The 16,686-nt window shown below is 42.0% G+C and overlaps 1 protein-coding gene across 4 annotated transcripts; it reads left to right on the top strand.

Moving 5' to 3' along the window:
* Positions 1-860: 860 nt before the first annotated feature.
* Positions 861-14,464, top strand: rno (PHD finger protein rhinoceros). 4 transcript variants are annotated; one of them, XM_034316204.2, is made up of 11 exons: positions 861-1,081; positions 1,144-1,638; positions 2,730-2,779; positions 2,858-3,372; positions 3,563-3,719; positions 3,850-4,002; positions 4,191-4,478; positions 4,615-4,788; positions 4,865-5,037; positions 5,134-5,257; positions 5,342-14,464. In XM_034316204.2, the coding sequence occupies exons 4-11, from the start codon at positions 2,915-2,917 to the stop codon at positions 12,476-12,478; spliced, it is 8,664 nt and encodes a 2,887-aa protein (XP_034172095.1). In that variant the 5' UTR covers positions 861-1,081; positions 1,144-1,638; positions 2,730-2,779; positions 2,858-2,914; the 3' UTR covers positions 12,479-14,464. The 4 variants fall into 4 exon arrangements, 3 of the variants coding, with proteins under 3 accessions (XP_034172095.1, XP_034172096.1, XP_034172097.1); XR_004580482.2 differs by lacking the exon at positions 861-1,081 and having other exon boundaries at positions 1,088-1,638; positions 5,342-12,660; positions 13,190-14,464; XM_034316205.2 differs by lacking the exon at positions 1,144-1,638.
* The last annotated feature ends 2,222 nt before the right edge of the window (positions 14,465-16,686 follow it).

Below are 16,686 nucleotides of genomic sequence, written 5' to 3'. Positions count from 1 at the left end.
TAATAAAAGAGATTTAGAAGAACACAACATAATTTTTAATTGCTAAATATTATAAAATTTAGTATATAATTAAGAAATAAGAATAATAGCATAAATTTCAATTTAATTTTGCCGCGTAAATGCCTATTGGCAAATGGTGGGGGGGCCTACAGATCTATATATATCGCGCCTCCACTCCTATCTCGTCATTCCCTCGGGACCACTTTCGCGAAGGGATGGGAACCGAAGAGGATTGGGTATGTTAGGACCTCGGTGCTTGTTGGGAAGGGAAAACTTCGAGGGGGAGGACCGCGGAGCTTAAAAAGTCTCCGGATTGACCGGAAATCCCGAAGCCCGATGAAAAGTAAGCTTTCGTAAGGAACCGGGAACCCTGGGAAGACTACTATGCTCGATGCTATACATTTACATTATCATTATTTTGTTCGTATATTTTTGTCCACCCTGTATATGACCATGAAGTAAGATGCAAGCTGTTAAGGGGCATCACACTCATGATTAGGAATCTCCCTAGACTTAGTGAGGTGTTCGAATTAAGTGAACTGCACAGTATGTATTTTCTGAAATTATATAATTATCAATGTCAATTTTTTTTTATCTTTACAGTCTTTCCTGTATCTATCTCTTTATGGAGAAAAAAGAAGTGAAAGGAACAAGGAGATTGAATAGAGTAAACGCTATGGGTGAATGGCATATGTAAGAAATACCAAAGAATTGATATATTTAAAAAAGAATAATATTTCTTGGATTGATCTTTCATGTATCTTCGATAGCTAAAAGAGAAACTTAATTATAAAGACACACGTGGTGAAGATGCCACAGGTTCTTATTCAGCTCCGTTCCCAGAGCCTCTCGTGGCCTATGGATAAAAGCAATCTTGAGATCTCACCGTGTCGCGGGGTCACGTGACTCCGCGCTCAGACAGTTATTTTTTTAGGCATGATGGCGCCAAACAGCAGTATCCACATTAATGTAAATATAATATCGATTTGGTGCACCGCGCGAGGAAGAAAGCCATCGGGTGTCCTTACGGAGGCTATTTGAGGGCGTCGAGCAAGCTCGACAGGAGCCCTCGGCCTACGAAGTGAGTAAAATCGAGCTGGTCGCGGTTGCGACTCGAATTGCTAATGAGGACATCTTGGTTAGGCTGCCGTGACAGAGGCGTACTCGGACTACTGCCATCTCGGAGCTACCGATCGAAGAATAATTCGATCCTTCACGATCAGACGTACCGGCTATTATTCGTCACGTGCATCATCGCGCGCGAAATCACCCTCTCCGTCGATAGATCAATAATAAGGCATTTACTGCCTTCCAACCATCTCTATCTTTTTCTCTCTCTTTCGTTCTTGTTCTATCTTGTGCGCGCGTGCGTGTTCATGTTTGCGTGTGCGTGTCGAACTTGTGCTCGCGTGTTCGTATCCATATCGTGTGCGTTTACATTCACGTTCGTGCATACCTGTGCATTCACGTCGCGTGTGCGTATTTACTTACACCCGGTTGCATGTGTATTTGAATACGGCTGCGTGTGCGTTCCGATGTTTATACGTGTGTGTCGAGATTCGTGTGCGAGTCGAGCCTGTCGCCATCTGTATTGTCAATGTTGTCGGCCAGCAGGAGCACCACCAGCCCAATGGACCCGTGAGCATTTTCGACTCTCCGCCCGATCTTCTTCTAGACGTCTATTCTCGACCGCGAGTCTCGACTTCCTCGTGTCGAGTCATCGAAAGTCGTACGGCGGTTCTTCACGGTCGAGCCTCGGCGCCGCTCGAGCGTCGCCGCGGAGTAACTCCGTCGCAATGTTTACATGCCACCCGCCACGGCGACCAGTTTCTCGAAGATCCTTGTGCTTTTCCAACTACTCACGGCTCTATACCGTTACGGGAAAACGATTTCGTTTCAATTATAACTATTCCTGCTGGACTGCCCCATTTATAACCTCTCCGCGGCGGCCATCGAGGATCAACGGCCGCAGACCCCCTGCAATACAATCGGTCTATACCATCAGTCCTTTTGTCCAATTTTTGTGCTCTCAAACGTGTTTGCGTCGTTACAATTCTTATATGAAGTTGTTATTGTGAGCTAGATGTTAGAATTGTGAATTTGTGTTATCGAATACTTCTCATTCTCAAGTGCTACTTTTAGAAATTCAGTTTGCGAAAGGATGCTTTGTGTCTTACGCTTGTGATCTCTGTGGAACACTAGTTGCTTATGTTTATTTCATATTTTCTTTTTTGTAATCGTATTTCCTGTTAGTTCTATAAGTATTGTTATAGCGTGTATCACATGATATATGACTAAATAGTTGTATCCACCTGTTTTTTTTTACGCATTTAGTACTATACATTACTGTTATGTTTACATACTACTTTCATTGATTAGACTTGTTTTCTATTCATGTTTTTTTTTGTAAACAATCATTATTTTTATCTTATTTGATATAATGCATAATTTATCGAATTTATACATTGTTTTCTTTTCATTTTGACTTCATATATGCTAATACTGTACCGTAGCATGATAGCTTTACTTTGTGTAACATTTTTATTAAAACAATACAATGCTGTACAAATATTTCTTTATTTATAAAGAATTGTCAGTTTTGCACAAGGGATCATTTATAGTGTCAAGACAAAGTTAATACTTATTCAAACAAATTTTCTAATTGAAGTTTTTCTTCTTTTTTCATTTATAAATTGGACAGTACAGTAACTGTATCTTTCTTGTTGCAGCTCCGAGAGGAATCCGCTTTCTAGATAATAAATACATGGACGACTATGTAGTGAGTAATCGAATGAATGTTTTTGTTTTTATTTTCATCAAAATTATTTGGATAATTTGCAAGAACAAAATCTTCCAGGGTGCGCGCGGCTCACCTGCACGTGCCACGTACCGCTAGCTCACTTGGTATAGTAGAATGGCACAGCGAGGCAAACGAATAAATAGAAACGACAATGATTTGGCGTCTTGCCCAGGCGCAATCAAAAGGCGCAAATGTAGGCTGGGTCCAGCGACGGGTTCGTCGTCGCTGGCAGCTACCATGGGCCCCTCAGAAGAGGAGGAGACGATGGCGTCGTCCAGTCAAGGAGGGGCATCCTGGACCCCCAGACCTCTTAGTGACATCAAAATCTCTAGTATATACAATCGCTCCTCTGCCGAGGCTCCTGCAGAGTTATTTCGTAAGGATTTGATCAGCGCAATGAAATTACCTGACAGTGAACCATTAAGTCCTAACGAATATTGGGTTATTACTGATCAATGGAAGCAAGAATGGGAGAGAGGTGTTCAAGTACCTGTTAACCCAGACTCCCTTCCTGAACCAACAGTCACTATCACTCAAGCAACACCTGTAAAGCAGCACAGTGAATTCAAACTGTAAGTTTTTCTCTCAAGTAAATTAAATGAAAGCTTAAAGAAAGCTTAACAAGTTTCAAGTAATTCTTTGTATGAAAACACACTTAAATATTCTGCATTAACAGACTTAAAATTAAAATTGTTGCTCGTATCATTTGATTAATTCATTAAATTGTTTTAGTAATTTCCTTTGGTAACAATGTTTTTATAGACCTAAAAAATTCGTAAGGATATCTCGTGATGATTATTTCAACCCGGAAGATCATCATTTAAGCACAACACCTGCACGAGCAGAAAAAGCTTGTGCCTATGATCTTGATGATACTGATATTGCTTGGTTGGATGTGTTAAATGGTGAACGTGCGCAGGTATATTTACTAAATATCATAAAAACACCGTTAAAGACCAATTTGTGGTTGATTTAATCGGAGCTTTTAATTGAAGAAGGGTTGTAACAAATGTTTCTTCGCAATTTTTTAAAATACTTTGTAATTTTAGGCTGGTCAGTTACCTATCACAGAATCACAATTAGAACGCGTGATAGAGGAATTAGAAGTTCGTTGTTGGGAAAGAATACAAACCATCGTAAAGAATGAGGAAGGTCTTGGTATTGAATATGACGAGAACGTAATCTGTGATGTTTGTAGATCTGTAAGTGCTTTTTTCAGTCACCTTATAAATAGAATTATTTACTTTCAAATATAGTATTACAGCAAATATTTATTGCATACTGTTATAATATTCCTTAGTAATTTGGTTTTATAGATTAATCATGTTATTATAAAAAGTCGTTAAGGTAAATTCTTTCGTTTTAACATATAACAAAATTTTGTTGTTAGCCTGACTCTGAGGAAGGAAATGAAATGGTATTTTGTGACTGCTGCAACATATGTGTGCATCAAGCATGTTATGGAATTACTTCAATACCAGATGGTTCATGGTTATGCAGAACTTGTTCTCTAAGTCAACGACCAGATTGTGTTCTTTGTCCTAATAAAGGTGGTGCTATGAAGTGTACTCGTAGTGGCCAAAAATGGGCTCATGTTTCTTGTGCTTTATGGATCCCAGAAGTCAGCATTGGCTGTGTTGAAAGAATGGAACCTATTACTAAGATATCCAGTATTCCGGTACATGCAATATATTTATGTAATTTATAAATATTGGGTGCTAATAAGAGTTGATGTTAAATAAGGAAACTTATAAGCTTATTAAATGAAAATTGATTTGTAAATTCAAATTCATATAGCAAATTTTGAATTACAGCAAAGTCGATGGGCTCTAATATGTGTATTATGTCGAGAAAGGGTTGGTGCTTGCATCCAGTGTAGCATAAAGACGTGTAAAACAGCTTATCACGTAACGTGTGCCTTCAAATATGGCTTGGAAATGAAGGCAATCATTGAGGATGAAATGGCTGACGATGGAGTAAAATTAAGGGTATTAATCGATTCAAGAATTACATTAAAATATAAAAAAAATTATACATTTTTTAATATTAAAATTTTGTTTACAGTCTTACTGCCAGAAACATAGTAGAACAAATACAAAAGATAAAGTTCAGGGCACTGGAGGCAGTATAGGAAGTGGAGCTGATAAAGCAGGATCAGACTCTGAGGATGCAGAATCTAGGAGACGTAAGAGAAAGGATATGACTTCTGAAGAGAAAAATCAAGCACGTGCTGCAAAGTACGTTTAATCTACATCACTTACAATTCTCCTTTGTCATTTTTCTTTGATTTAGGATTTTTGTTGTATTAAACGAAATTTCTTTCTCATCATTAGATTACAAGAAATTGAAGCAGAATTCGACAAACACGTGAGTTTGAAGGATATTGCTTCACAGCAATTGGATGTAGACCCTGAAAGCATTGTTTACATATACAACTATTGGAAGCTCAAAAGAAGGGTAAGTATCGTTAAGAAAAATAACGTATTAATTAAAAGCATCGATAAAAATAAAATACGTTTAATTTATTATGTCATGTTACAGGCTGGCCATAACAAACCTTTATTGGCACCTCGTTGTGGAGAACTTTCTGGTAGTGGATCACGCAATCAGGGCCAAGCAGCCGATCTGGAGAAGATGAGAACGTTCGTTCAACTCCGCCAAGACTTGGAAAGAGTCAGAAACCTGTGCTATATGGTTGGCAGAAGAGAAAAACTCTGTCGATCCTTCCTCAGACTGCGAGAGCAGACTTTTCACAAGCAAGCTTTAGTAATGTCCGGGCCACCTCTACCACCTGCAGCAGCCGCAGCCGTAATGGAAGCAAACCATGGGCCTTCGATTTACGACCGGCTCTACTCGCATCCCGATTCAGAGGATCACACTCACGACTTCGACACGATAGTCGCCAGGATCGCTGGCATAGACTCTCCGACTAGTGACGAGAGGAAATCGCAGCAACAACAACAGCAGCAACAACAGCAACAACAACAGGACTTCAATGGTGCCTCTAGTAAAAAATTATATTTCAACGGCTCCGTCCGGAGAAAGAACCTATACGGCAGTGATTTATCGTCTGTCAGTAGTAGTGAAACGGATGCGGTTAAAGCGAAAACACCCGACAAGTCGAAGAATCTGAAACTTGAAAGTGATTCGAGTACCGAGGAAGAGACCACCAGTGTTCCGTCGAAAAAATTATCGCGTAGAAAAGCGAAAAAGACTGTTCGTTCAACGGATAAGTTACATTCGACGCTTAAAGAAAACAGTGAGAACGAAAAACTTGTGAATAGTAGATCACACACGCTCGAACATATGGAAAAAGAATTAGGAAGTGCTTCTGGTAGTGAAAGCGACGAATTGTTAACGTTAAACGCTGGAGCGACGAAGCATCTCGTCGCTTCGGCTATTTACTCGGACACAGACTCGGATTCTCAAGAACATACGTCTCATTCAGCAGTGTTAATAACAAAAGCGGCTGTTAAAGAATTCTCCGCGGCGAATCTATCGAAAAATTCTCAGAAAGCTTTCGGCAAAGACTCCAGGCATTCGGAATCCACTTATCACAATACTGGAATGAAGAATAAAGAGAATCAAAGTAAAGTTAGTACTAAAAAGAAAGAATACATACCATCCGCGTTAATCGTACCACAAAGGCAAGCAGCGAAGAAGGCTTCGGAAATCATGCAGCGCACACAACAAAATAAAAAAGAAAATCCAGTGCCTGATTCTAATCCGGAAATAGTTAAATCTCCAGTTGAGGAGATTTCAAAGTGCTCCTCCTCGAAGCAATCAAAAGACAAAAGTCCTCCTAAGAAGCAGAGGGAAAACAAACCGTCTAAAGAGATTAAGAATAACGACGTCTACGATTTTGATAAAGAATTCGGAGACGGATCAGAAATTTTAGCATATGTGCCGCAAAGACAAGCTGCGAAAAAAGCTGCCGAGCATATAAAAAGTGGTATGGGCAGTAAGCCTACCCAGCAAGTCGAACCAGAAACCCTGGATGGTAGATCAAAGAAAGAATCCCCGGAGAGTGGTAAAAAGAAAGAACTTCGAAAGGATGATCCATCTAGAAAGGAAGAACTTTCTTCGAGGAAAGAAGAAACATCCTCATCGTCGTCGTCGTCATCCTCTTCTTCTTCGTCTTCTTCATCCTCTTCCTCGTCGTCGTCTTCTTCCTCGTTGTCCTCTAGAAAGGAGGAAGCTTCTAGGAAAGAAGAATTATCCTCGAAAAAGGACGATTCTTCTTCGAGGAAGGAAGAGATCCTTTCCAAGGACAATCGTTCAAGAAGGCCCAGGAAACCTAGCGAACGAAAATCCTCGGTACTTTCGAGTAACAGTGATAGTAGCAGCAGTAGCAATAGTTGCAGTAGTTCCACAGAGAGTAGTAGCGACTCCGAGAATCCAGGTCGTAGAAAACTTTCGGACGAGTTCATGGACGGTTCCTCTTCTAGTTCTTCTTCCGAGAGCGACACAGGTAACAGGGCGAAGAGTAAAACGGTCACGAGTACGCCGACCGCAGCGAACAAAAGACAGCAAGCCAGTAAAACGTCGCCGGAACGACAAGAGGCTGAGAGGAAGACGGTTACAGGGCGGAAACTCAAGAAGCTGCCCGAGAAGAAGCTTAAAACTTCCGACGGGCGGCGGGGACCAGAGTTTCAGCCGCCTACTGAGAGAGAGGAATCTCGTCGAATCTCCAAGGAACAGTCGCAGCAACAACAACAATCTCAGCAACAAGAAGCAAGCGTCAAAAAGCAAGATCAAAGAGATAACAAAAAGCAACCAGCAACAGGAACGGAGGCTGATGAGGATCTGCTCGTTGGGCCTGGAGATCATGATGGGTCAAGAAGTGTTTCTGGGTCCAGACCTGCCAAAAAGTCGGGTCAAGCTGGTAAACAGCAACCCGTGCCGAGAAAGGAAGAGAAGAAAAATAAGTCCGAAGGCAGAAAGCGAAAACCGAACGAATCCGTTGCGAAGGATGAGAAGAGCGGGAAGGAGGCGATTAAAAAACCGGAAAAGCGGCTGAACGACAAGCTGTCTGTGAAGGAGAGCGAGAAGAGAGACGAGGGGGAGACTAAGGACGAACAGACGGTCGTGGATCAAGCGAAGGTTATTGAATCTGTAGAAAGTTGTTCGAAAATGGAAGAGAAGAAAGTCAAAAAGTTCAGTGACAAGAATGCGATCAATATCTTGGAAGAAGAGATGAAACAACGTAGAGCAGAAAGGGATAGCCCTAAAAAATCATTGAGAGGTTTGGACAAGCTTTTGGAGAAACGCGAACACCACGATAAGATGTCTAGAAGTAAAAATTCTGAGGTGAAGCTTGAGAAGACCGTTTGCGAGGAGGAGAAGGAAGAAAAACAGCCATTGAATGAAAGTAAACACATGAAAGACGCTGTGAAAAACGAGGATCATAAAAATCATGTTAACGAAAGTGATGTTGCTGTGGAGAAAACGAAATCGGAAGAACATACGGAGGAGCTAATAAAGAAGGATGTAGTTGATGTACCACAGATAGAGAAATCTATCATTGGAAAGAAGAAATGCGAGAGGAATCTGGAGAATGCGGTTGAACCACAGAATGTTGAATTGCAGAATGTACCTGTTGAAGAGAATGTTCCAAAAGAGAATAACGAGGAGGAGAATGTTAGATCTGTTTCAGAGAGGGTTGAAAATCTGGAGAAGGAACATCAAAAGAGACGGAAATCCGGCAACCGATCCATCTTCTCCCCGCAGCATGGTAAAGATGCGAGTGTTTCAGAATTGTTTGATTTTGATCAGGATATGTTAACAGAAGAGATGGTGAACGAGGACGGTTTCGGTATATCCAGGGACGTTGAAGAACGTGGTGTACCATTAAGTTTCTCCTTCAACAACGAGCTGTGGTTCAAGGAAGATTCGAAGGAAGACAGCGCTCGTGAAACCCTCCATCTAGTGGAGAAATTGCGTATGGAACTTTCGAAGAAATCAAATTCTAGTCAGTTTGAATTAGAGGCAGTACCTGTAGACGGCGAAATCAAAAAAGAGGAACCACCGATTGAGAAGATTTTCGAACAACAACCACAACAGCCACAACAACAGTTACAAGTACAGCATCAACCGCAGCATGAACAGCAACAGGAAAAGGAGGTGAAGATTCTGGAGTCCATAGAACCAGTTATGAACGTGAAGAACAGTGTTGAGATTCCTGAAGAAGAGATAATCCCTAACGAAGCACATCCCAGTAGCTGTAAGAACACGATGGAAGAGAAACGAAAGACGTGTTACTCTAGTGGTAACGATAGATACGCGGCCTACGAAGAGGATCGCGGTGCGAATAAAGTGAGCCTGGTGGAACGAGCGAAGCTCGATAGAGCGGAGACCGACGAGAGATGGGTACCACCGAGCATAAACAGTTTCGAACCCAGCGACGTGCAACACCTAAATGCTTTAATGGAGACGCAGAATCATCGATACGGCAACCACCAGTTCCCCAATGAATCCATTCAAGAAACCGAAGCGCTTGCGCGTACTCATTTGAACGCGCCAAGTATACAGGAACAATATCTTCTACAGCAATCGCACTCGATTCTCCATAGTCAACAGGAAGCTCATGAAAGAACGATGCTTAATCAACAGATATCCGAAGAGAACCCTATGGAGATGGTGAACAGGCATTTGATTGGATTGCCAGCATCGGAGGACGACCAGGCTGCTGAAATGATGGACAGAGTACTCGAGAAAGAGGAAGATGTCGTCAGGCAGCAGGAATACGATCATAATTCACCTTACAATGATTTGAATGGCCGTCCGGATACCCGATGGGCAGAGAGTCAAGTTTTACCGTCTCGAAGGTCTACATCTTCTTCGATCACTTCCGCATCATCCGCAGAGGATCATTCCATTCCACCGTACAAAAGCGTAGCGGGCATTCCTTTTCCACCGTGCTCGATGGAAGCATCGTATATAGCGGACTCGAGCTACGGTACCGGGCCGGTAAGTCTGTTTCCGCCGCAGTCGTGCGCGGCGCCGTTACCGTATCCCTCACCCGGGCCAGCCCTTTTTCCACCGGCATTCGGGGCAGCTTTTCCAGCAGCACAGTCGTTGTTGTCGCACGTGAAACCACTGGGGGACTCGTTGAATCTACAGGCTTCACCATGTACCGCAGCGTTCACGTCTTGCTCGCACAACATGGCGCTCACCGCAGCCATGGTCTCGCCTACCAAAATAGCCACACCACCACCGCCACCACCTCCACCACCACCACAAGTTACCGCTCCACCCGCAGAAACCATCGAGAGGACACAGCAACAATTGGAAACTCAGGTCACCGAATCACCTACCTTGCCTATGAATTTCTTGAACACCGTAGCGCCAGAGAGCCACGTCGCCGACACCGTCGTCGAGAGTCTGCAGGAAGTTCTGCCCGACGGGAAGAACCATTCCGGAAAGAAGTCACCTTCAAAGCCTACCAGGACATCAGCCCGGGTTACGTCCCTGCAAGGAAAGTCTCCAGGGAAGTCTCCGAGGCAGGAGGCCCAGAAGAGCGTTCCTGGGGCACGAGGACGAGGCAGAGGGGCTAAGAATTCATCCCAACACTCGGGTTACAGGGGACGAGGACGAGGCCGAGGCAGGGGACGAGGTAGAAGCGGTCAGAACGCGGGACTAACACTGGTCTCCGGTGTGGGCGTTAGTCAACACGATGACTCCATTCAAAACAAACTAGTCGGTACAGTGTATGACTTTGACTCCGACGAAGATTCCACCAGTGAGGCGAACATCGCCGACTTACGTACTATGAGAGAGCGGAAGAAGTCGACGGACGCCGCGGCAGCAGGTATCGAGAGGAGAGATTCCGCTGTCATGGCTTCCGGAGAAAGTATTCAATCCAGACTATCCAGTCCTGGAGGCACTAGGAAGTACCTGGATGACAGGAGACTCTCTTGTTCACCGGGTCACGATGACTCCACCGTCGTCGAGAGCCAGTCAAACGTTGGACAGAGCTTCGATACCGTCCTACCGGTCATTCCTGGTCCCGTCGACATGAGAACGTACAACTCTACCCTCGACGCTTCAAGTTCTTCCACACTACACGGTCCGACGTACGAGAATCACTTCCTGGGATCCTTCGTGGGTGTCTCGGTGAACGACCCTGCTCTTCCGGATATCGAGGAGGACCTCGAGAAGGAGTTAAGATCCGCGCTGATAGGCAAACAGAGTCAAGAAGACTGTTCGAAGCCGAACTTCGACGCGAGCATCGACGCGTCGTCGTCCGGTTTCGTAGAGGCCAACAAGGTCTCCTTGACGGATTCTAGAAATCAATTGAAGGTGAAGATCAAAGGTCCGTTCCTCGATGCAAACTATGTTCCTGCCTCGTCGGTACCACCGCTCGCTCAACAAGCACCCGTGATAATCGCTCCGGCTGCCACCAGTGCTTCCGTCGCTTCCGGCACCTCGAACCTCAGGCGGATGCGGAAGAAGGAGCTACTCAGACAGTATTGTTCTCAGGATATGAACATGGACGAGCCAGGCTGCGGGAATCTCGCGACGTCCGCGCCGATCATCGTGCCACAGATCAATCGCACAGTCATAACCATACCTAAAGCCGTCGCCTCCATGACCACTATACCTACCAGGGAGGACTACAAAGCGGTCGTCGATGCGAACATGGAGAAGAAGAGGAGAAAAGAAAGACCCGCCGGCTTCTTGGACGCCAACGAAGAAGAGGGAGGTGTCGAAAGGAGACGGGGCAGTGCCGCGAACGGTGCTGGTTCCAGCGGTAACGCTGCCGTTGGAAACGCGGACCGTAGGAGAGGAAGGCAGAGCAGTGGTGGCAGGTCAACGACAACGACCACCACGACCACTACCACCAACAGTGGTCCTCCAAAACTGAAAATCAAAATCGGCAATAGCATAATCGGTGGTCAGGAGAGTGGCCAGGACGACAGGACTAGGATTAGACCGCCTAAGAAACGGCTGAGCAGCATTCCTAGCAGCACGCCTAGCATCGAGGAGCTGCGCAGAGAGAGCATGAAGTTCAGACGTATGATCATGGCCGGTTTCGACAACGACGAGAAACTGCGAGCTAAAAGTAAGAAGGATAAAAATGGAAAGCGAAAGAAACGGCAGTCGAGTAGAAAGGAGGCCAGGGTACGTATCCTCGAAGGTGGTGCTGCCCCACCGAAATTGATCATAACGCTGGGCAAAGGCAATGACTCTCCGGACGAATTACCGATCATGCTCTCGGACGAAGAGGAGGAGGAGGAAGAGGAACGACATCCGACTGACAGTAGAGTAGGTCCTCCACCTCCGGAACCGGCAAAGGACGAGCCTGTCTACCCGGCAGTCGCTGCCAACATAGAAGAGAAACAGCCTACCGATCCGGACACTGGCGGCAGTGCGCCTAGGAACGTTCGTTCGGCCAAGGTCACGCCGATCAGGTTAAAATTGACGCGTTGTCAGGAGGGCTACGAGCTGAAGGGCTCGCCGATCCATGGCGAGGAGTCCGCTTTAATTACGGAGAAACCGCGATGTTCCGATGTTTCGAACGAGGAGACGAGAGATCCACCGGTGAAAAGCCAAGAGGAAGAATCCTCTAGGGAGGAGGAAGAGGAGGAAGAGGAGGAGAACAATAGTTCCGTGCAAAGAGACTCCTCCGCGTGTCCTGCCGCGACAAGTATACCACAAGGATGCCAAGTTAGGTGATAATTAATGATACTCGTGGAGTAACGGAAGCAGAGGACACACACGGTGCTTGTACGATGTTTACAGTCTATAAAGAAAAGGACTCGATACACGCTTGTTTCCGGTTGCTAGCTGTGAAAGCACGTTGCCGTGATAAGGTGATAAAGCGTTCCGCAATTTGTACAGGCCCCAAAATAATCGAGGTACTACCTTATTCTTACAAGACAATTTTATATCATCCGTTGAATCGTATCGTTGGCTTACTGGGACCAAAATCTAAACCATCATATTTCTTTTTTTTTTTTTTTTTAAACACCATGGTTTTAAATCAAACGAGTGGCTTATTGAAATAATTCTTTTCCTTATTTTATTAATGAAAATCATTGATCATGAGAAATTTTATTTTGTAAATAAATCAATAATTGGTAGATTTGCTAAAGTTATAAGATAGATAAGAATATGTTGATCCCACTAGACCTACGATATGCTAAATCCATTTGATACAGCATTTTTTTTTTTTTACCATTTCCTAGCAAGATTTTATCAGATTGTATATATATATATATATATATGAAAAGAGTACTTGCGCTGTTGATAGTATTTATAAATTATGTTTTTATTTTTTATTATTACGTTATGTTATGCATATATATACACAAGCAAGTTCGTTATTCTTTATTCACATTAATTAATGAATTTCTTTTAATAAACTTCACCTTCTTACGGCAACAGAAACACAATAAGAAACGATGATTTCGGCAAGAGAGGGAACAAGGTGGTAGCAACTTCTAAGATATACTCGTTTCGGACTCGCTTCAAAGGACATTCTCCGACGGTTAAACGAAGAAAGAACCTATGCTCCTCGAGAGAACATTCGGTTTTATTCTTACAAAAAGAACACTAAACAATACTCGAGAGACGAGAACGGGCGTGCCATTTCGCGGCGGCGACGACGAGATGTCTGTTTTTTCCTTGAGAAAAATCTGATTGAAGAGTACTGTCGAGGCCGTTGACGAAGATCGAAGAATCGAACTGATATCGTATGAAATATTTCAATTTAATTTTCGTTTACAAAGTTTCCTCTTCTTCTTCTTTATTTTTTCTTTTCAGCAACACCATGCGTGTAACATGTACGTACTGAAAGAACGAGATAGAAAAGAATTCTTGAGATAAACTTCGTAAACGGCCTCGTCATTAATTTCGCAGTAAGGACTAGTTAATTGTACATACTTGTAATTTACGATTGTATTTAGTTTAAGTCGAGGAGAAAGAACGCACGCGAGAGTGTTGTGTATGTGTGTGTATGTACGTGTATGTTAAGGGTGAGAAAGGGAGAAAATGAGCGTGAAAGATTTTATAATCAGTGCGAAGCTTACGTGATGGCTGTGTTTTACCACGCGGTCCGATCTTCCAGGCAAATTAATCCTGGGCCGCGCAGAAACGTTCAGTATCCCCCAACCGTTGGATTGCTCGAGTCTTTCCCTTCCTGTTCCCCCCTTTAAAACGAGGCCGTCGGTTGAATATTACAATAGAAAATAGTATATAAAGAAAACAATTAAAGTAGTAGACGTTCGGGCGGAGAAATCCGAAGAAAATGTAATTTATCGTATACGAGGACAATCCTGTTGCTCAGCAACAGCTTCTTCGACGAATTAGACGAATTAATCTTATAGTCTCTTTGTCGCAATAATTCGAATTGTCCATAATTATGCAGTCGTCTTGTGTATTCAAAATTACAGAATTACTTAGATCGTGTAATTATTATTTTTATCAAAGGAAATTCGTAAAAACTGTCAATACGCATTTGTCATCGTTTTTATCCATTCATTTTGATATTATATATTATATATATATATATGTATGAAGTATATTTTACACAAAGTACAATGTTAATAATTTATTCTTTCTATAGTGTAAATAAGTTCTATACAGAATTGAGATACGTTTTTATACGATAGTATATAGTTTATTGTAACAAGATGTAGTTCGTTCGCTCTTTTTTTTTTTTTTTTTTTTAAGTTTTTACGTTTTTACTTTGATATTTGTAAAGTAATCTTATTCACATGTATCATTCAAGACGACTGCATAACATGGACATGGTGAATGTCCTTTTGGATGTTCGTTAAAGGACTATATTGAGAAACATAGTAAGCGTAAATATCGTTCATGCTCGATTTTAGAGTGTGCGGTGTGTTGGAAAAATAATGTTTGTCCTCGTTTGGACCCTCCGTCGTGGCGCCAGCGACAGAGGAAGGATCTTCCTCCTTTTTTTGGTGGAGAAAACATAATTGTTTCTGCTTCCTCCTTCGCTGTTGCGACCAAGGGAAACATTTCTATGCTCGGAATCCGGGGTACGGAATTTCTCTGCGCGGACCGGTATACAACTTTGACCCTAGATCCAGTCAATTCTTCATTTTGTTCGCATACGACAGGAATTGCCATTTGTTCGCGTTGAACGTTAACTTGTATTTAAGTCGTGTATCGTATGCTACTTTCAGAGGTACGCAACACATCTGTAGATTTAGAGATAGTTTTCCTGTATTTTCTTTTTTCATATATGTATCACGTTTTTACAGAGTTTCCTTATTTAGAAGTACCGTATCCGACAAGCGAGAGATTCCTGAGCTAAACAGTATGATTGCCTTTTCTTTTGTTTTAAATTATTGATGAACAACGGTGAGGAATTTATGATACGATATTCTGTACAAGCGAATCATCTGAGAGAAACGTTCTAACGTTTGAAACAGTGATCAAATCGTCACTTTTATATCTTGTTACCTACTATGTATAGGATTTCATTTGATGAAATCTTCATAGCGACACAATTGATCATGAAAACGCTAAGAGTGTTTTGTACATCTCTTCCAAACTGTATTTGTTGCAAAATTGACTCGAACAGTGGCAGATTCTCCTGGCAAATGAATGTATATAGAGAAACTGTTTATTTGATCTAAAGCGTTTTTAATGGATTGTAATAAATTATTATAGATGACGGTGCAATACGCTAGAAAATACATAGACTAATATTTGAGTGTCTGATCTTGTTCACTAAATAATTTAGAATGTGCAAACACTTCAGTTACCTTACACTTAGCTCAAGGATCTCTGCAATGTAACACACATTTTTATTCTATATTTTGTATAAAAGCGTTGAAGATACAGGAATTATATGTGTATGTAGATTGACCTAGTAAAAGTACATGATTGTCTCGCTCGAAGTCGTTCGCGTTTGCTTCAAAGTTTTTCTTTTTGATCATGTATATTTTTGTTGTTTGTACCATTGATTTTACATGAAAGTTACAAAAAAATATTCAGTTATTGAGCTTGTAAATAATAGAATCATCTATGGATAAGAAAAGACAAAAATCAGATTGTAATTTTAATTGTTTGATAAATGAAGATCGACTGGTTCTAGGATCAAATGAAAATGTTAATTGATTATTAATCGTATATTTCTGAGAAGAGGAATAACATTGTACGCCCTGGAAGCCGGAGAGAATACTTGTCGGCGATAAGCGGAGCCTATTGCGTTGTACAGAGGAAGGAGAGCCAAGCGGAATCGTTATAATTTCGACTCGTTTCTTACTTACGCTAAGCATAGAAAACCCGATAACAATGAATTTCTCATAATTCGTTGTACGTATCCATATTGCAGAATAAAAAAAAAAAAATTAATTGATGTGGATGCTTACAACGATTCAGGACACATACGTGCATATATAAATATATAAATATATAAATAGTTTTATTATATTGCAAAGTGAAATAATACAATATTTAGCTACTGTATATAATGTAAAAGAAAAGCTGGTCTTGTAAGATACGGATTAAGGTGTTTTAATGTGCACATAGCCGCGTCATTGTCAATAATCATATTATTACGATTAATAATAATTACAGTTTTTTAAAAAAAAGAAGGATGAAGATTGTTGAATTCCATCGTGTTCGATCCTCCACACCTACATTGCAATAATACAGATGAGTTGGTTTATTTTTTATATTTCATATGATTCTTTTCATACTGCATATAAGTGTTAACATCAAACAGTACATAAAATTGTGAGTTTCAGATTACGCGGTTATTCGATTACTTGTTTCGCGCCTCTCATCGTCAGCTGATTCAAGAGGTCTCTCACTTTGTGATCATATAGTGAATAAAAATATAGGAGTAAATGGAAAGAAACTGAGAATAGATATATCATCTTACGAAAGTTCGTCTCCCACATTCT

Source organism: Osmia lignaria, chromosome 16, assembly GCF_051020975.1.
Source record: "Osmia lignaria lignaria isolate PbOS001 chromosome 16, iyOsmLign1, whole genome shotgun sequence".
NCBI lineage: Eukaryota > Metazoa > Arthropoda > Insecta > Hymenoptera > Megachilidae > Osmia > Osmia lignaria.
The sequence above is the reverse complement of the archived record's forward strand: the minus strand, read 5'-3'. Positions and strand labels throughout refer to the sequence as shown.